At 40.9% G+C, this 22,939-nt stretch overlaps 1 protein-coding gene across 1 annotated transcript; it reads left to right on the forward strand.

Annotated features, from left to right (window-relative positions):
* The first annotated feature begins 10,333 nt into the window (after positions 1 to 10,333).
* On the forward strand, positions 10,334 to 16,054 carry prdm8b (PR domain containing 8b). The gene is made up of 4 exons (XM_061261632.1): positions 10,334 to 10,515; positions 12,625 to 12,849; positions 13,330 to 13,561; positions 14,185 to 16,054. Exons 2-4 carry the CDS (start codon positions 12,631 to 12,633, stop codon positions 15,435 to 15,437), a joined length of 1,704 nt encoding a protein of 567 aa, XP_061117616.1. The 5' UTR covers positions 10,334 to 10,515; positions 12,625 to 12,630; the 3' UTR covers positions 15,438 to 16,054.
* The last annotated feature ends 6,885 nt before the right edge of the window (positions 16,055 to 22,939 follow it).

Below are 22,939 nucleotides of genomic sequence, written 5' to 3' on the forward strand. Positions count from 1 at the left end.
GGACTCTGAGCAGGGCGAGCAGACTGGGGGGTCTGGGGGCCTGGGAGTCCCTGTCCCAAAACAGTGTGGCTCTTTCTGGTTCAGGCCAGGTACCCAGGGTGCTGTTCTGTCTGTCGTGGGCCCGCCTCCCTCACTGGTCCAGTCCAATCACAGTGTCTGGATTGCTTTTTGGGTCTTCAGTGGGTGTTGGCAAAAGAGGAATGAAGGTAATATTACAGAAGTCTGTCAAAGTCTACCTCCTAACACAAATAAATAAAAACACATTTGAATGGATTTGTTTGGATTTCACTGGCAGTGCCTGAAATGAGTTAATTGTCTGTCTGAATTTGAGGTGGCAAGGCCCCCAAACGCCTCCTGAAAAATATGAAAATTTTCACAAAAAATCAGGTGCTCTCTGCCAATTAGGACCAGCACAAAAGCGGCATATTTGCATTGGACAGAATTTCACAATAAAGCAAGGTCAAAGCTGTGTTTATATCTGCCGACCAGCTTTTCATTTCCACACAAAAGCGCTCTACAAAGCGCGCTGGGGACCGCCTGATTGGCTACGGAGTCGCGGTGATTCCAATCTAATTTCGCCTCCGTCGTGAGTTTAGCACCAAGTTTCATTTCCACCTCGATGTTTGGCGAGGGGAGGGGGGGAGGGGGGGCGGGTGAGGAAATGAACGCAGGGCCACCATCATTGGCCCAGACTGAAAAAACAAAATGGCGGTGACTTAGTCAGTCTTCACGGCGCGAGTGCAGGCCCAAATCCCTTTTCATCTCACCAAAAATCTTCACTTTCCAGTCCGGCAGCTCCTCCCAATCGTACTCGGGGGGTGTGGGGGGACATGAGTGCTCGTCAGAGGCACTCGAGCGCTTCTCCTCAGCCCTCTCTGAGTTTTTGGCAGTTAGCGCTGACCATCGAGCGCCTCCGTGCCAGTTTTTGTGAAAACTGGCACATATGCCAGCTGAAGTGCCATATGCCATACAGAATATTTCTTGGCCGTTGCCTCCATTTGTATAATCGCTGGATGCCTCATTATTAATTCATTCCTTCCTTTTCCTCTCTCCCTGCAGAAGACGCGTTGGAGGCAGACGCGGCGCGGCAAGTTAATTTAAGGTGTGGCGGGCGAGCGAGGCAGAGGAGAGAGACCCGGCGACGGCGTTTCGAGACGGAGAGGGTGAGGGTACGCCAACAAGGTTGAGCACGTGCAGGTAGTGGGGTGTCTGTGAGAGAGGAACCTTACAGACACTCAGACACATTCACTCTCACACACACACACTAATACACACACTCTCTAATACACACAAATACACATTCACTCTCACACACATACACATTCACTCACACACACACACACACACACTCTAATACACACACAAATACACCCACACACTCTAATACACACATTCACTCTCACACACACACAAATACACACAAATACACACATTCACTCACACACACACACACTCTAATACACACATTCACTCACACACACACTCTAATACACACATTCACTCTCACACACACACAAAAATACACACATTCACTCACACACACACACACACAAAAATACACACATTCACTCACACACACACATACATTCACTCACACACACACACACACACAAATACACACATTCACTCTCACACACACACACACACACACAAATACACACATTCACTCACACACACACACACACACACACAAATACACACATTCACTCACACACACACACAGACACAAATACACACATTCACTCACACACACATACACAAATACACACATTCACTCACACACACAAATACACACAAATACACACATTCACTCTCACACACACACATACACAAATACACACATTCACACACACACACACCCACACAGACACACACACACACACAAATACACACATACACACATACATGCATGCACATAACCAAATAAATATACACGCACACACACACACACACACTTACATGCACTGAGACACATGTATGTACACTCGGACTAACATACAGAAAAACACATGCACTCAGACACACACACACACACATAAACACAAAAGCACACACACAGACACACACATTCAGACAAACACACACACAGACACACACATACTCAGACACATACTCAGACACACACACACTCAGACACACTCACACACAAACACACACGCCCACACACACTCAGACACAGAAACACATGCAGACACACTCACACACACACACATACTCAGGCACACACGCGCAGACATACACACATACTCAGACTCACACACTCACACACACACACATGCAGACACATACACATACTCAGACTCACACACACACACATACTTAGACCCTCACACACACACACACATACTCAGACTCAAACTCTCACACACTCACACACGCACACACACACACGTACTCAGACACACACACACACTCAGACACACACACACACGTACTCAGACACCCACACCCACACTCAGACACAGACACACACACACTCAGACATACACACGCACACTCAGACACACACACACACACTCAGACACACACACACACACACACACACTCAGACACACACACCCACACACACACATACTCAGACACACACACACACACACACACACACACACATACTCAGACACACACACACACACACTCAGACACACACACACACACTCAGACACACGCACACACACACACACACACACACACAGACATACACACACAGGCACACTCACTTCCTCTCCTCCTCCACTCCCAGCAGTCTGGTCCAGACTCTCTTTCTTTATCTCTTCTGCCCTCCATTGGAAAGACGAAGCAAAGTCTGGAGCAGCTCAGAGTGCAGCTCTTCCCTCACTCACACACACCTCTCAGCCCTTTGCAGACGTCCCAGGCCTGGCCCAAGACCCTCTCTGTTTCCTCTCATCCCTGCCTGGAGGACCCTCACGTACACAAATCAGGGCATCAAACAAATACCTCCACCAAAACAACTCTCCCTCCCCGGAGAGAGGTGCACTTGTTTTGACTGCCAGTCTTTCAGAAGTCAAAGCACTTACACACGCATTCCAATTCAACAGTGGCACAAGCTGCTCTTGGTTTTAACTTAAGTTATTTTTGGGAGGAACAACTACTATACTCTATCCTTAATCTACCACACAACTAATATTCCACCCAAAAAGAAGTGCAATTATGAATATATTAGCACTGGAATTATGAAATGTATTGAATAGAAATGTGTAAAAAGAGGACACATCATTTAAGATTAACTTGAATTCTGCTAATTTAGTTGGATATGGTGACAAGACAACATTGCTCCATTATCAGAGTTTGTAGATGTTGTTTTTAATTTCAAATGAAAGTTTGATTTGCTTGGAGTGCAGCAAATGTTAATGGTCTGGTGTTAATGCATATGCAGGAAGATAGGAGAATGTCATTGGAAATGTACTGACAAACCCTTCAAAATGTCTGCCTTCAGAGGAGTCCAGCATAGATTGTAATGAGGCACAACGCTGGTTTTTGTGTCTGGTAAAATTATCACACTTTGTATTTCCACTGACAAACATTGACTTCAAAATGTATAATCGGCGTTTTAAAATTATGTTTACTTTTAACTGTTGCAAACCTGTTCTTTTCCATGTATGGTGTATTTAGCACCAGTTAAGACCTTTACAGGTTTAAAATACACCATGTCTGCTTTATCCTCACCCTAATACCCGCTGTAATTATGAGAAGCAGTATATGATTTCTGCCTTAATCTCTGAGATAGAAATCACTGTAATTCTGCTACGACATTTAAACAGATCTGTCCCAGTTGGAATCGACAGAGCCTGATTGTTCCATCATTTGTCACTGTACTTAGGACCATAGACGCTTGTGTCTGAGCTAGATAACCAGAAGCCCTTTATTGGTCTGTTGTGGGTAAACATAGAACACCTAAGTATCCACACAATAGACCAGACTTTAATCCACAAACAGCTTAAAATAAAATACAAGAATCTTTTTTTCATTACTTTTCCCAGGGATTACGCCACGACAAATTGCTATTTTACAACAGCCAAACTGGCTTCTTTACATTGGTAGCCTACTGCAACGACAAAAGGCAAATATTACAGAATTTAAACATGCACGCCTAATAAATATGTGCCATTTATTAATTGTATTTTACAGTCTGTCTTTACCGCAACATAATTGCCAGTATAAAATATTAACCTCTCAGAGGACAATTAGCCTATCAGGTCAAGCCACAAAAAAATAAATTACGTTTGTTCTCTGGCCGTGACATGCTGTTTTAAATAAAAGGGTTGAGGGTGGACAGGAAAGCTGCAGGGTTTTAAAAACACTGTACTGACATGGCCGTTTGCTGCGAAACAGCGAGAGGAGAATCCGTTGGGTGCGCCCAGCCTCTGACAGCTACCCACAGCCACAGTTTGGGGCAAAGCAGATGGCTGCTGATTGGGTGATCTCTGCGGTTTTAATTCTGGGTACTGTATGGAAAAGGTCCTTATCATGCTTGGATGGGCAAGGAGAGGAACAGGAGGAGATTTACTGCTAAGAGCCCCGTAAATCTTTTTACGTTTCGGCTTGCAAAGAGAGAAAATCAACTTTATATGCAAAAAAAAAAAAAAGCCCTTATCGTCTGCTATTCTTACTGCCAGTCGTGGTGCCTGCTTGCAGAAAGGCTAGCTGAATGTCTTTGTGTTTTTCCTATGTCATCACCCACAGGGTATTTCAATAAATGTGAAGCAATTTCCATAATCACAGAAATGTATTTATTCTTGTTTGTACATGATTTATTTTTCCTATGCAAAATTCAACAAAAATGATCAAACAAAAGGAACACACTGTATTTTGCTTCAAGCACCATTAGTTAGCATGTATGCCTTTTTTAATGCCATTGTAATGCCCAGTTGAAACTTGAACTCATTATTTTATAATTCACTGAACAGATCACGTAAATTAGAAAGAGAAGTTAATAACATGTACTGCGATGAAAAGCCAGATCCCCCTGTTCACATAATCACGAGAGAGAGAGAAAGAGAGAGAAAAAACAACAGCAATTGTTAAAAGCAAATGATTAATAGTTCAGTAAGCTGAATAAATAGATTGTTACATAAATCCAACATCTGTACTCATGCACTGGAGTTCATCGCGGAAGTAATCTAAGCCATGTGTAATAAATATGCTTTGTTATTACAGAACAGTAGCAAACCATAGGTGACTGCAGATGTCACTCAGTCAAATAAAGATGTTCAGTGATTAAAGAAATAAAACATTTATCAGAGGCATAAATATGAGTTGGTGTTGATTATTACGTTAAATTGACTCTTAGGCTGACACTGATGACGAGATGGTAGCCCTGCAGTTTTGGAGAAAAGAAATTGAGTGTAAATCATGTTTGTGCGTTACATACTAATTTCTAAAGCCATTTATTTAGTATATCACATACAAATCATATTTATATATTTGACAATTATGTTTTACATTTGAGTAAGAAAAAAAAACAGTTCTGATGTCAGATATGTGCAGCATCAGCATGTATATGTGTATGCGTGTTTCAGAGCAAACACATGTAATGCTGAATTTTAAGCATTACATCACTTGAAAAAAAATTATCAATGAATAATAACCAGCTGCCAAAGTCTGGCTGTGTGATACCAATCACCAAGTTATAGTAACTCTTCTGGCCCTGCAAACAAGTAGCCAAATAGGTATTGAGTTAAAGTTATTTTCTGAATAACATAAATTGATTATTGTCTGATTATATTAACACAGGCTGACAATAAACATAACCACAGTCATAACATTATTTGTTAAGACACTGTTTTGTGCTTTCCCTGATAATAATTCTGTTTTTAGAATTTCAACCCTGACCACAAGTCAAAAAAATGTGGGTGGCAATACAAAACAAGGCATAATTGTATGTTTTATTAATGATTTTGAATAATGCTGAAGAAATTACAAATTGTTTGGCCACAGTAATATTTAGTTGGCTTGGCAGATTTGTATGTGTAATAGAACATTAATGATACATAACAAAGGAAGGGTAGAAGTAGAATCACAGTGACAGAATGAAAATATTCTGCATTTCCACACTGAAGCTACACAGGAGAATGCTCTGTTCAAATAAACTCTGATAGGGTTTGTACCGAGAGGGTATTTAATCCACATTGGACATGTATTGTATTAGAGTTGAATTAACGCCAAGCTGTAACTGAATTTTACTGTGTAGCTGCATCAGTAATAGTCTTCACGGTTAGTTCTATAAAAATATTCCTTTACAAACTGCCTTACCTGCTAGTCGGACTGAGTCAACACAATCTCAATCTCAGCCGACTACATGCCACTTAATGTTGTGTTGTAATAAAAACCTGTCTTGTGAGTTTGATTACATTTTAATAGCATTTGATTATGTGAAGATTGTACATCTTTTTTTTCCCCCTACACACACACACACACACACACACACACACAGACATCTACTGTATTATTTTCCAATGTAAAATGCAAAGGAGAACTTGTAATAATTTCATAAAGTTATCATAAAGTAACCATCAAAATTGTAACAGTTTATACTCTGTGGATAGATTATAATAGTTATTACTTTTATTCTTTAGAGTAGTCTGATGATAAAATCTAGTGCAATATGCCAAGAGACTACAAAGATAGATATCCTAGCAAGCTGAGCAAAACGTTACACAGTCAAGCCATGTAGACCACATGCATTCAAATAAAGAAATCTCAATCAATCTCCCGCTCACTCAGACACGGACACACAGACACACACAGAGGCACACACTCACACATGCATGCATGCCATGCACACACACCCACACATATGCATGCACACATACACATGCACATGCATGCATGCACACAAAACACACGTTAGCAAATTTATAAGCTCATGATAAGAAATGCTTAAATACTTGTCAAAAATGTTTATAAAGCATATAATTATAGATCATTGTTGTTATCCACCACAAGAAATGTGCTTATATCAGCACCCATGTTTCAAGTGTGAAGCCAGTGCATCCTATTTGTTTAGTTTTCTCCTAGTTTTCAGAAAATTATTCAAAAGCAAATCTTAAAACTGCCTATTTGATTAGATTAAATGTGCCAGAAATCTTGCCAACTCTCAGCAGCAGGGTAGGAAAGCTGATAATCAGGAGTTATTATTATTATTATTATTATTATTATTATTATTATTATTATAATTATTATTATTATAATTATTATTATTGTCATTATTATTATTATTATAATGACATCAAAATGTGATTGCCTGGTGCTATCTAGGGCCAAGATTCAAGTGATTCCAGCCACTGTCTGATCTGTCCTGCTTCCCAGTGAGGAACAACAACGGCCACATCACCTCAACCACACACTCATTCACCCTCTACAGAAACATCACAAAACACACACCTCACAGTCAACCCCACACAGCCATTCACCCTCTACAGAAACATCACAAAACACACACCTCACCTCAACCACACATACCATTCACCCTCTACAGAAACATCACAAAACACACACCTCACCACAACCACAGACCCGTTCACCCTCTACAGAAACATTACAAAACACACACCTCACCCACACACACCCATTCACCCTCTACAGAAACATCACAAAACACAAACCTCACCACAACCACACATAGCCATTCACCCTCTACAGAAACATCACAAAACACACACCTCACCTCAACCACAGACCCATTCACCCTCTACAGAAACTTTACAAAACACACACCTCACCCACACACACCCATTCACCCTCTACAGAAACATCACAAAACACACACCTCACCACAACCACACACACCCATTCACCCTCTACAGAAACATCACAAAACACACACCTCACCTCAACCACAGACCCATTCACCCTCTACAGAAACATTACAAAACACACACCTCACCCACACACACCCATTCACCCTCTACAGAAACATCACAAAACACACACCTCACCCACACACACCCATTCACCCTCTACAGAAACATCACAAAACACACACCTCACCTCAACCACACATACCATTCACCCTCTACAGAAACATCACAAAACACACACCTCACCTCAACCACACATACCATTCACCCTCTACAGGAACATCACAAAACACACACCTCACCTCAACCATACACACATCCATTCACCCTCTACAGAAACATCACAAAACACACACCTCACCCACACACACCCATTCACCCTCTACAGAAACATCACAAAACACACACCTCACCTCAATCACACACGGCCATTCACCTGCTACAGAAACATCACAAAACACACACCTCACCTGAACCAAACACACATCCATTCACCCTCTACAGAAACATCACAAAACACACACCTCATCTCAATCACACACAGTCATTCACCTGCTACAGAAACATCAAAAAACACACACCTCACCTCAACCACACACATCCATTCACCCTCTACAGAAACATCACAAAACACACACCTCACCACAACCACACACACCCATCCACCCTCTACAGAAACATCACAAAACACACACCTCAGCTCAACCATACAGCTGCATCCATTCTCTCCAGAATAAAAACACAATGTACACCTAATCTACACCTAAAGTATACATCTTCATCTATTCTCTTCAGAAGAAACATAAAAACAACAGCCATCCATTCTTTCCAGAAACAACACAAAACTGATGCCTCATCTCAACCACATATTCCCATCCATTCTCTCTAGAAACAACACAAAATCTCGGACAGAGTACACAAATCCAGTTGGGACTGTATATACTCTGAAAAAGTTGATTTAACACAATTTTCTTGTCCAGAGATAAACACAAACCACAGCTCTTTAGTAATGAATTGTGATTGTTAGATTGTTAACAGAGTTCAAAAATGCCCTGTAATATGAAGTTGTTGTCCATTTAAGAAACAGAAAAAAGTAATAATGCAGATTTTGTTTAATAAGGAGATCGTGGCATCACACAAGACAGCGACCAGGCTGCTCTTGATATCAAAATAGTATCTTCTCCTGAGGATCACAATCTGAGGCAAAAGTGCACTCTGCTCCTGTACACTGTACTGGTCTTACTTGTGCACTCTGCTCCTGTACACTGTACTGGTCTTACTTGTGCACTCTGCTCCTGTACACTGTACTGGTCTTACTTGTGCACTCTGCTCCTGTACACTGTACTGGTCTTACTTGTGCACTCTGCTCCTGTACACTGTACTGGTCTTACTTGGTCTTACTTTATAATGATTTGGAGAGGGGGTGGGTCTCTGTGAAAATACACTTCATCAGATGATAAGTACATATCTCCCTTTTCCGCACCGTGAAAAATGATACACGACATCTACCAAATAAAATGTAACAGGTAACAGATTACAAGTATTATTTAATAAATATAATGTAATATCACTGATTGATTTATCTGTTAACTTTACATAAATTGTATTGAGTAAATAGGGGGGTTATTTTTACAGTGGCAGGCAATCCGGTTAAGAAAGACAATAATCAATAAAAAACTATCAATAAAAAAATGTACAATCAAATGTACAAGAGGAAAATGTACTTTACAAATGTTTAGAAGTATAAATATACACATTATGTACAACTGTCACTGTCAGGCAACAGGCAAACTATCAATTTAGAGTCTTTAGCTGTGACTGGCTGTGGTGCTGTAATAATGTTAGACATGCGGACTTCACTTGTTCATGATGTAAAGCACTTAATATTGTGTCTCTGAAACATTGCCAATATCAAAGACAGAAAACATGGCATAATAGCTGAAAGAGAAGGCAGGTGGCCCTCATATTCATTCATAATTGGCTTACTCATAGTCGAGATAGTTCATTATAAACATTTAATATTCATAATAATAATAATAATAATAATAATAATATATTATTATTATTATTATTATTATTATTATTATTATTATTATTATCTAAAGTAAAGTCTACTATACTAAACAAGCCATTTGAGCATATAAGTCAATCGCATTCGTCTTTCTGAAAATTAAAACAGTTTTCCTTCAAAAACAGGAGCCACTTACTGTCTGTGAGATTGAGGAAAAAAACCCACAATTCAAACCTGCTTGGGTGTAGATCGTCTGTTCGGTCGTAAAAAAACCTTATGGATTTTTGTGAAATCCTGAAAATGGGCTCGCGTCCTGCTCCCACTATTGTAAATTGTGATGTAGCAATAAAATGACATTGCGCAAGGTGCGGGGTAGCTTCGTCAAATGGACGTCGGCCAGTGAAGAGTTAAAGGGAGGAGACGGTGGGTGTCACGCCTCATTGGACAGATTATGTGCGGCAAACAAAAAGTGTGTGTCTGTGTGCCAGTCAGCCAGTGCATCGGGCCCATCTGTACGATTCTCTCCGTTTGCGAAACGCACGGCGATCGGCGGCACTGTCACTTTCAACAGACAGGGGAAATGTACTGACCAAACGGGCTAAAGAGAACGCGATAAACCCCGGTTTGCGCACATATTATATTTGCCATCGCTTGAACGTTGTGGATTATATTGCATTTAACAGGAAGGTAAGTGCGATGTTTCTTTTTCTTTTGTTTTATTCAGCGGGGCGAGTTAAGAGCGCAGATTGATCTGCAACAGAAAACTAGCATCCTCCGGCCAAAGAAAGCCATGGGTAGCAGAGATGAACAAGATGCTCCGGCGAAGGAGCCCGAAACGAACTAAGTGGCAATTTTTAAGGAAAGCTTTTAATTCCCGGATATATTTAACAGTTAAAGTGATGTTATTTTATTAAATATGGTTGTAAATAAACTCCACGTTGAAAACCGAGGCGAAAGGGGTTCGTTTCGCCCATTATGGATATGCGTGCGCATTGAGAGTTCTATTTTCTCATTTGGCTGAAACGCATATTCATTGAACCTTTTGTGCGGTTTTCCCAAGTGAGAGTGCGACCTTCATACAATAGAAGGGCTACGAGGAAGAAAAAAAGAGTACATTTCTGAGCGAGATTACTCTAACATTTGAATTTTGTCCAAGGCGGCAACGTAGGCTGAGCCCGCAGCATATATAACCAAGAGTGGCTCCAGCATAGTTCTTTTTTTAACGTAGTCCAAGAAAAGGATAACTTTTTGTTCCCGTAACGTTTCGTGAATGTTAATAGCTCTCTTCATTGGCATGCACCGCACCGTCACAAGATCTCTTTAGATGACATGGGAGTTTATTTTAGTTGTTTTCAGCGATGGTCACATTGGAAAAGCACCGTAAATTCGTGTAACCAACGGTGGATTATTGGTTACAATGTGTGATTAATAGCCTTTTAGTTGTCCAAAAAATAAAATAAACACATGCAATACTTTATAAAGTACCGACGCCAATTTAATCTGTTCAGATAGCCTACATTATGATGTAGCTATTGGTTAAAACGTCGGCCCAAAATGAAATCTTCTATTACCATGGATAAATATAAATCAGATAAATAGGCCTATGAATCAGTCCAGATCACTTGGACATATTTCTTTTTATCTAATATTTCACAAATAATTTGACCTACAAACCTAGTTTTTTAATCCACATGGTTATCATAATGCAAGCATAAACAAGTAAAATATATAATGTGAAGATGACAATGCAGTTAAAAATAGGCCTACGTGCTTTTGAAATTGATAGTGAAATAATGTGATCCTACTTCTTTAAATAACTACGAGGAGGTGATACAAACAACTTTCCACTAAATGAATAGTGCTTAAAAAAGGAACAGTTTTGCACACAAGACATAAACGCTTACAACAGTGCTTATGGAACGTGAGGGTTTCAGTGAAGCAGCATTTCTGACGCCTCGCCTCTTTTGAGTGCTGTTTAACCACTTGCCGAAGTAAATCATATCTCATGCATAACAAGGAGAGGGGGATTCGTCTTCAACCGTAAATACGCGTGCAGAGGTAAAAAAAAATAATAATTAACTCAGCGTGCTGCCTTAATTAAAGTCTCGGAGGGAAAGTGGTGGATTATGGTAATGAGCAAACATACGTTCCCTCTTGTAGAAGAGAGCTAAAGGTTAGCTGACATGAAATCAGTGACTCTGACAGGCCACTTGAAATCCATTCGATATGCTTTTCCATTTTCCAGCGGACTCCACAGTGTCTTTTCTTAGGACTTCACAGAGAGTCATTTCAAATGCAAAAGAAGAAAAGAAAAAAAAGCTGGCTGGTTACCCTAAAGCACATAAAAAATACATAGAAAAAATAAATTATTATTATTATTATTATTATTATTATTATTATTATTATTATTATTATTATCAGTAGTACTTAATGAAGATATTAATATTACCATAATACCAATATAAATAATAATAACAATAATGTATATATATTTTTTATCGTATCATTCTATATGACAGTCTAGACATTAAGACACAGAATATTAAAAAGAGGGTTTAGCATTCACGGGCAATTTTTACAATCAGTGGTGATAGTCATTTGCAAGTTGATATCTTCATGTAGGCTACCTTCAAGGGGAATTTAATTGAATTAAGAGGCTCTGTCATTTACCTGGGACGCCCTTGAGAACCTGTTAAGTGTATTTACTGCTCAGCGTGGCGCTGAGATCAATTTCTTTTTTCTTTTTTTGTTACTTGACAAGAACGGTTACTCAATCAGTGATATGTTTCCCCACAGCCGACGATGGAGGAATCCAGTTCCCAAAAACTGGTTTGGGACGGAGACGCCAAAGCAGTCCAGCAGTGCTTAACGGATATTTTCACCAGCGTCTACACCACTTGTGATATTCCAGAAAATGCCATTTTCGGACCTTGCGTTTTGAGCCACACTTCCTTATACGACAGTATTGCTTTCATTGCTCTCAAATCAACGGATAAACGAACTGCGCCTTACATCTTCAGGGTGAGACACTTATTCATTTTGTATTCAAGTAGCCTACCCTCAAATAAAACTATTTCGACAATGGGTTGCACGGTTATGGAAAATGTGTGGGTATTAAAGTTATTATACGTTTGGCAATAACTTATTTTGATTTTTATTCTTTGGTTCTATTCATGTTCACAACATCGTTAAATAGATACCATATGTTCACCAACCGACTTATACTTTCATTTCCGTACAATAATCAGTAGGATTCTCAGATTATTATATTGATTATATTATTGAAGAATACTCTATATATCTATAGTATTCATTTAAAAAATAATGTACTGGCCTACATCACATCGTATTATCAATATATTTGCAGTTGCAGACTGTATACTGAATCTGTATGCTACATCGACCGAAAAGGCGAATACTCGAATAGGCGATGTTTGGAGGGTCGTGATGGGCATTGATGCCGTTTCTCTAACGCCTGGTCGCCTTCTGTCGGTCGTGCAGGTGGACACTTCAGCGGCCAACAGCTCCTCGGAGGGCCTGATGTGGCTTCGCCTGGTCCAGTCTGCCCGGGACAAGGACGAACAGAACCTGGAGGCCTACGTCAAGAACGGACAGCTGTTCTACCGTTCTCTGAGGAGGATCGAGAAGGACGAGGAGCTGCTGGTCTGGTACGGGAAGGACCTGATTGAGCTGCTACTTCTCAGTTCCGGTAGAGGACAAGGGAAAAACAAAGGTACACCTGAGGAAGAAAAAAAAAACGCAACACCGTTTTGTTTTTCTCGCGACCAGTGCCCTGAAAATGACAATTCGATTTTGTTGTTAATGACACGATAATATTTGTTCAATGTTAGATTTAAATTCCGTTTGCACTTTGTAGATTAAATATTAATGCAAATTCATCATCAGCACGCTATAATTCTAGCCCAATATATGATTTTTTTTTTCAATTTAATATATAAATTACTCAATTACTGTACTTGGTTTCATGCCAAAGTTCCATTGGTAAAACTATTACTTAATAAAACATTAGACAGGATATTTTATTGGTAACAGGAAAGTGTGTCATTTTGACAATAATAAATTATATGACCATACCACAATTAAGCTGTTACATCTGCTAATGTATGAGAATATTTCCATTTATAGTGAAACACTCTTAGAAAAAAAGGGTTCTTTGGCTTGTCTCCATAGTGGAACAGTTTATTCAGTTCTTTATTTGTCTGACAAGAACCACGGAACTAGATAGAATCTGAACCATTTTTATTGAAAGTGTACTATAGGCCTGTGAAGATTTAATGTTTTAAGAAAAGATGATGAGCTTCTTTGTGACTAATCTGTATCATCTCTCTATTTAAGGGTCTCCCCCGTACTTGTGTCCAGACTGCAACCAGCGCTTCCAGTTTGAGTTCCCGTTTCTGGCCCACCTGAGATTCCGCTGCACTAAGAGGCTGCAGAGCATGGCGGCCGGCGATGAGGACCCTAAGGACAGCGCAGAACGCGCTGACCTGCCCCCGCCCAGGTCCAGCCCCAAGCTCGGCCGGTCCGAGGGCTACTCAAACTCGCAGGAGGGCAAGCCCTCCACAGACTTCCACAACCTGGCCCGGGACCTGGAGAACAACCGGACGAGCCCACCGAGCGACAAGGAGGCGGAGATCCGCAGCGAGAGCACCAACAAGAGGAAGTTCTCCGAGCTGGAGGAGAGCCGGGGTGCAGGCGGGCTGCCGCCGCATCCAGTCAAGTCCAAGGAGGACCTGGCCACGTCCGCCCAGCACTACCGCGGGGCCTACGGGCTGGAGGAGAACCGCCGGACGTTCTCGCCGTCGCACGGAGAGCCGGGGGAGACCAAGCGCAGCGCCTTCAGCGAGGTGAAGAAGGGCCCGGCGGGGCTCAAGCACGCCGCCAAGAACCTCAGCTCCAACGCGGAGAACAAGGAGGGCGGCCGGCCCAGCGGCAGCCCTGCGGAGAAGCACCTGAACATCCGGCAGGTTCTGTCCGAGACACAGCCGCAGTCGCGCATCGACGGCTCCTCCACGGGCAGCGCCTTCACGTCCGTCCCCCAGCAGGGCGGCGCCCCCGAGCGCAAGAGCGCCTTCAGCCAGCCGGCCCGCTCCTTCTCCCACCTGTCGCCCCTGGTGATGACCCCCAAACTCCTGCCCTCCGTGGACTGCCACCCGTCCGTGGGGGACACCCTGTCCTCCAGCAGACTGTACCAGGCCGACCAGCTGGCGGCCAAGCTCCAGAGCTCGGAGCTTGGCGGCAGCTGCCCGGTCCCGGGGGGTCTCCCCAAGCAGAGCCCCTTCCTGTACGCCACCACGTTCTGGCCCAAGGCGTCAGGGCCCATCCAGCTGCAGATGCCCTCGGCGCTCACGCTCCTGCCCCCGTCCTTCACCTCCCTCTGCCTGCCCGCGCAGAACTGGTGCGCCAAGTGCAACGCCTCCTTCCGCATGACCTCCGACCTGGTGTACCACATGAGGTCGCACCACAAAAAGGAGTTTGCCATGGAGCCGCTGGTGAAGAGGCGCAGGGAGGAGAAACTCAAGTGCCCCATCTGCAACGAGTCATTCCGGGAGAGACACCACCTCTCCCGTCACATGACCTCCCACAACTGACTCCTCACACACAGCCATTTTGTTTTTTTGGAAGCTGCTGATTTGATTTTTCCGAGCGGGATTATTGTCTGACTGGATGTACAGCACGCCCAGAGCGCACTTGTTTTCACTTCCAAAAGGACATTGTTTTTTTTTGTTTTTTTTCCAAGTGTCATGTTTTCACTGTATGCCAATGCATTCTGACTTTTGAAAAAATAATCTATTTATCATATGAAGCACTTATGGTTTTGGAAATAAGGGAAACAATGATAATGTGTAAACGTAAGTTGTATTTTATAAATATATAAATATATAAATAAATATGAAAAAGTGTAGGTACATTCCATGGGTTATTATTCTATGATTTTTTTTTCCATGTCCATACTAAAAGGTCACATATTGAAATCAAATGGGATTATGTCAGACTATATTTGAGAGTGCATGTAATATTAAATAGATATTGATTTAAAATGCAGTCTAAGATGCAGTGTAAATACCTGTTTTGTTTGAATACAAAGGTGTAATATTTTGTGTCAGTGAGAAATAGTTTCAGTGTTTCTTCTTTTTGCTGAAATTTACTACTTGATAGTTTATCTAATCATGTTGAATGCTTTGACAATAAAATAGCTTTATTTTCATCGAAATGTGTGGAACATTATATTTGTGTGATCTTTGTTAAAAGGGTTGATCAAACTTTCACAGTGTTCATATACAAGTTGACGCGTAATAGGCATATTTTTGAGCGACATAAAGCGCTGAAAGTTTATTTAAAAATGTTTACACAATTTTTATGGAGTTTGGAAATAATATTCTTTAAAATAAAACGGTTATGTAAAATCGTATCCGTCACTGATATTTCTTATGTGAGCTCATAAGTACTACATTATTGGCGGTTATCAGTCATTACAGGAAAACCTTTTCTCATACGTGTGTTTATAACAGGACCCAATATGAACGGTAATAGAATAATATTAAAATAAAAATTCACGTGGGAATTGAGAAATTGCGCTTTTGGAGACGTGAGTTATGTATGCTAGAGCAGGCAAACATCTCCATTAAACGAACGGCAAACAATTTATTTTAAAACTGCAAGGAAAGCCCAATAAAAAACTATGGTATGGGGAAAATATTGAAGTGTAGGACTATTCTATATCTCAGTGTATAAAATGTTGTGCATACCATATTACATCTTAACATCTTAACGATGCATATATTTTTTATATATGCATATATTTTTTTTTTTATATGCCATGCCTTTCGGAAAGTTTTGACAGCATGACATTGGATTTTGACACGATCATAAATAATATGAATTCAAAAGAACAGGCTCCACTTCAAGTTATATATAACTAAGTGTCACTGTTCACCATTATACTACTACTACTGTTAATAATACTAATAATAATAATAATAATAATAATAATAATAATAATAATAATAATAATAATAACGATAATAACGGTTCATAAATTATCGTCAGAACAGAAGAAATACTGAACGAAATTGCAATTAAAAGAAAATATAATGTAAAAGTTTTCATATCTACAGTAATTAATATTTAAAGGGGGCGATACAAGTAGGCTATAATTTCTAGTGCAGTGTAAAAAAGCGCGACTGCTAAACCCCTAAGAGACTTGAGCAATTTAACATTTTATTCTTTAAAAGCTCCCTGTAATGCTTCATCCGTGAGAACACCAAAATATTGCGTAATTGACACTTTGTAAGCCACTCTCCGTAATAGCAAAAAAAATCTGGCGTGCCATGAAGACGAATTCTCAACGAGATTCCTTAACGAGAAAAGCATTGTACATCCTGAGCGATACAAACGATTCTTCACCCATGCAGAAAACAACGCTGTAATTTCAATTAACCAGAAATTACATTTTGATCAAAGAACACGTAACCGCAGAATACGCCATTCATTAAAACCGACATGTCGTCACATCCATGGCAATTTAACATCTACATCTGCAAATGTTAAACAGCCAACTAGTTGAACGCCACGTTTGCACCTTTTAAGATTTAAATGACATAATCACGTAATAGCCTGGTTATAACTTTTCTCTTGGAGATAAAGAAAATAATAGGTAGGCTTTAGTCTACTGAACAGACAACTTTTACATCCCAATCTCATTGATGTTTTAAATGTGAACCTATTGAAGTAACTGTAGCCAATAATAAAGATTTACATCGTGTTTCCAATATATGAGAAAATGTATGTGTTGAAGTATTAGTATTTAGTAACTGACACCACCACATTGTACGTTACACATAGACTAGATGACAGATGAAATGTATTTTAAGAAAATAATGTCCTACCAATTGTTTTAAGAAAAGCACCATGTACCTACAATTTAATCTGTTTAAAAATTCAAACTAAATCATGTTACATTTTATATAAATCAATTACAAGGGGTTATTTAATATTTACATTATGTTAATAGGAACTGATATCCGCAAAGAAATACGCAAAAGGCATATTATTTTTCATATATATTCATTAAATATATATTATTTTTAATCTCATTCTGTTTTGGTATGTGTTCCTACAACAACATATATTTCCTTATCGCCAAGTCGGAAGGAACTAAAACTGGACTTATTTGAAAATAAACCATAAACCAGCCAGGCGCGCATGCTGAGTCGAAAATAGCTAAAGAGTGACACCAAGCTCTCAAAAGGTGTAATTCCGTTCATTTTGAAGTACTAGGAACTGGCGTCCGAGCGCCACACTGCCCCCATGTGGTGGTATGTGGTAGACCACTGTCCATGCATTTCATTCTTAAAAAAATTGATTAAGAAGAATGATGTAACTGTAGGACTAAGTTTCATCAAATACTACCAGTCCTGCACACGATTTGTAGGTTAGAAATGAACTATTAAACGCCAATAACACGAACATAAGTATGAATACAACAATTTATCAAAATCAGTCAGACATTTATAATTGTAGTTGATGAAAAGTGATATCGACCTGACCCTGCCAGCATAACAGTAAACATGTCTGTCAGCCCTATGAGGTCCTTGGTCGTTTTACCAAGGCAGACATCTAAGGCCAATTTGTGGCTATATCCGTTTGGCCATATGAGTGGCATTCATGACTTCATACTTTACTGCTGGTGTCATTCTTACTGTGCTGAGACCCTAGCTCATCTGTCAGCACGCCAGTCTGAGGTAATGCCATCACGCATGTCACAGGAGAGAGGTCACACTTGGCCAGGTCTCTGGCCAGTCGTACGGTTTAGATGGAGGCGGGGGGATTGATTTCTCTTGCTGCCTGAATTTCTCACTATTTCTATCACTTGACCCTGCTCAAACGACCCTGCAAATATTCATGTAGCACATTCAGTGAAGGATCCACTGACATCCACTGATATTACATTTTATTCAGATGTAGCCATTAGCAAATCATTATTTCTGCACTCAACCCATGTATACTTCAATAAGAAGGCACACTGTCGAAATTACTGGTTACCAAGACACATAGGCTAATCAGTTTTATTCGTTTTAGCTGGAATTGTTATGTTAAGTTGTGTATTCACCGAAGGAGGGGGTAGCTGCTAACAGTTGTGTTCAATATGCCCTGAACATATAAAACAAACTGAGAATGAGTTCAGTCACTTTCCTACCAGTCATTTCACACAGGTGGAGTGACCAAGCAAAATCAACTCAGTCATGGTGCTTTTAATGTTAAAAGAGTACAGAGTGTCCAATTGGATGCATATAAACTGATGGAACTAAAAGGTGACATTTTTCAGTGTGAGGTTTCTTTCCTGCTTTTGTTTACGTTTGACATCTGTTTCACATGATTTATTCACTCAAAAAGGCAAAAAGTATAAATATATATAATGAACACAGAACCCCGCCCTCCCAAAAAAAAAAACACACACACACACACGCATGCACATACACACATACACAAGCACATTCACACACACATGCACACACACATGCATGCATATGCACACACGCACAAGCACATTCACACACACATGCACACACACATGCATGCATATGCACACACGCACAAGCACATTCACACACACACATGCACACGTCCATGCATGCACACTCTCATTCATACTCACACATACACACATGCATGCATCCCTGTGTACACACGCACATGCACACACACACACACACACAGACACACAATTTTAATGCATCACACATCTCTCAACCCGCTGACAGGAACACATTTACACGCACTGTCCACTTTAAGGCAGCCTGCCTCTTTATTTGGGTGCTTTTCAATCGCGCGGCTGCACTCTGGCCCTCAGTGTTTCTGCGACCGACTCAAATTCCTCCAGAAATGTTCTTTTTCACATTCTGAAACCATGCCTGTGGGACCTACATGAGCCACACCTGTTCCTTCTCCTCATGGCCCAGCTTTAATGTAGCACAGGGTGTGTTTTTCACATCAGTCCCCTCAATCTGCTGCTGAACGACTGAGAATGGGCACAGAGTGGTCCTATTCAGCACAGCCACTTGAGCTTTCCCACCTGGTAACATCTTGTATCTGTTTCTCTTCTGTGCCACAGCCTTTTCTTACATTAACATACACTGTAAAAAAATATACGCCATATCTACCCAATAAAATTAACCTAACAGATTACGAGTATTATGATTGAATAAATATAACATAATATTATCACTTCAATTGATATAGCATAGAATATTATTGATTAATCTTTTAACATATCTTAATTTGATGATGTATTGTTTTTGTGTACTAGTACCTCACTGTAGTGTACCACATACTGTAGTGTTTGATGGACAGTTTTATTGACAAGTTTAAAGTACTCTGAGCTAATTTTACTCAGTAAACGTGCTGATTGAATGAAAAAAAACACCCAGTAGCACATTTGACTTTGATTTATGGGGGCTGAACAAGTTGCACAAGCTGGCAGGTATTTGAGGTGGGTGACACACCATGCCTATTGGGCATGGTAAATGCTGGGTAGGCTAATGTGAGTGTATAAAAATGACCTCACAACAACTGTCTGGCACAAGGGGCAGTCACTCTTGCCTATACGGTGGACTGTACATACAGTTGACCCTCTGTGAGAACCTTTAGACCATGATCATAAGAAATACAAATATATAGTAGAAAGAGGTAACACAGTGCAAGTCCACAGAAAGATGATCAAGAGCTGAAAACATTTGTAAAGATTTATTCATGCCCAACAGGAACAAATCAGAGCTGGTTTACCACCAAACAATTTTCTGTATAAACAAAACAATAGCACGTTTAAATATCTGCTCTGTCTTTAGAAGTATTTCTATGTCCAATCTCTTCACGTGTAGCTTCCCGAATTACGCGCGTGCGGTATGCGACGCACGCACAGTTATCTGACCGCTTCCCCTGATCTCACGGCACAAGGGCTTTTGGCACGGGCGCTGACCGCGTTTGAGAAAGGCATGCCCCACATGTCACCAAGGGAAAACAAGCCCGGGTCACTGCAGAAACGGCAAGACCGCAGTCGGCGGTTACCTCTTAGGGCGCAAAAAGTTGGCACGGTTGATATTGAGTTAGAAGGCAGTTCATCACCTGGGTCATTCGTCAAGCAGCGAAAGGGCATCGTTTTATTTACTACCAGGGCAGGCCTCCGCTTTAAGCTTTCCCCGGGGGTAAAAATATAAGCGTGAAGGAAATCCAGTGTAAAACTATACGGAACTAATCTTTCACTGCTCGGAGGGCCGCGGGCTACGGTCGCGCTGTTTATCCTCCCTCCCCCGGAGCAAGTGCAGGCAGGTAGGGATGGGTTCATAATTAATGGGACGGGAAGTAGCGTACAATGAAGACTCAGTGGCTGGCGGGGGGGGGGGGGGGGGGGTAAGGCTGTTTGTTTCTTTAGCCAGGAAGCCGGGTTCACGGAGAACAGAGCGGAGGAAAGGCCATCACTCTTCAGATAAGGTAATACGTTAGTGGAGTAACTTCCGCACCTCTGCCCTGGAGATAGTGACCCGGGCCATTCAGATGGAGATGTATGCTCCAGAGGGAAGGGCAGATGTGGAGGAGGATAACGGATTTAAAATAGCGCTGTTGTTCAGTCATGGCATACAATAGAGCCATGTCCTTCAGCTCTCCAGCGTTAATGGAAAGCACAAATCTTAGCCAGAATAATACAAAACCTACAAGACATAGCCCATCAACATATCACTGAAATGTGACTGTAGGCCTATTCATTGAACCATGCCTACTTTTGTTCGTATTTGGACTGATATTTAAAAAATATTTTAACGAGCATTATACTACCTGTTACTGTCTCTCATATAATGCAAAATGCAAAGGAGGGCTGGGGAGACTGGGGCACAAACTAACTTGGGGCATATTGAAACATTGGGATTTTGCATAGTTGCATTTGCGCAAGAATGATAGGTTTGTTTTCACTAATGTATTATAGCAATCCACTTCTCCAGTGAGTGGCAGGGCAATTTGAAGTGTGTTTTAGCACCACAAAAGTAATGCTTTTTCACCAAAGTGTTTTTAGATTAATTGATGCTGTGTGGACGCCACAGACTCCAAATAAACGTCATTTAAATAACTGTCGTGTGGCTTATAAGACAGTATAGTTCTGGCACATGTCACTAGCAAGCAGAGTCTGTGAGCCATGCAGGAGTACAACTAGCACATCCAGAGCATGTTGGAACGCTGTGTTCAAACATGCAACCTCCTATTATAAATGCATCAGCCACAATAACTTTTATGTAACGTTGTATATTCCATGTGTACCATGCACTTATTCGGTCCTATTTAGCACTAGCTCTTATCCATTTGTTCCCAGGCATTCATTTCATATTATTGTTGCCATATGCGGTTAGTATAGACAAAATATAGACCTTTTCTACAGGACAATTATCAGATAAAAAATGTAAATGTTAAGAAATGCTGGATTCAGCAACCTTTGCCTTGCGAAGTCAGTTGTCCGACATTTTGGATGCAGTTTTAACTTGCCCCAGAGCTGTTTCAACATGCCCCATAGTCGGGGCATGTTCAAACAGTTTCACTTCCGCTACTTTTGACTGAACTGTAATCGCCAGGTACTGTACCAATGGTCTATAGACATAGCAAAGACATGCATCTTCTTTCCAAATGAAAAATGTTTGCTCTAACATGTATAGGCTATATATTTTTTTATTAAGTGAAAACCTAAAAGTGTTGCTCTTTGGTCTACCCTAATTATTTTGGGGGGAGAATAATTCGAATTACAGCTTCTACTAATCTGGAGAGCTCCTCCACTTACACTCGACGCACTTTTCAACGCACAAAAACTGAAATATTACTGCAACACGGCCGTTGGTCTGTTAGCAGATGTTTAGATCGCACACCATTGGGTAAATACCTATTGACATCTTGCGATCGGAGGCAGAGAGCTGTCATTCGGCCCTCAGCACCGGGAAGCAGGTGTCTGTTCATTCCACGCGGACAGAAGGGGGAGTCAGTCAAGGGCGCCCATTGACAGTGACCTGTCAGAATCCCGTGGCCTCCATTAACAGGTGGCTCAGTCTATAAACAG

Source organism: Conger conger, chromosome 11 (assembly GCF_963514075.1).
Source record: "Conger conger chromosome 11, fConCon1.1, whole genome shotgun sequence".
NCBI classification, from domain to species: domain Eukaryota; kingdom Metazoa; phylum Chordata; class Actinopteri; order Anguilliformes; family Congridae; genus Conger; species Conger conger.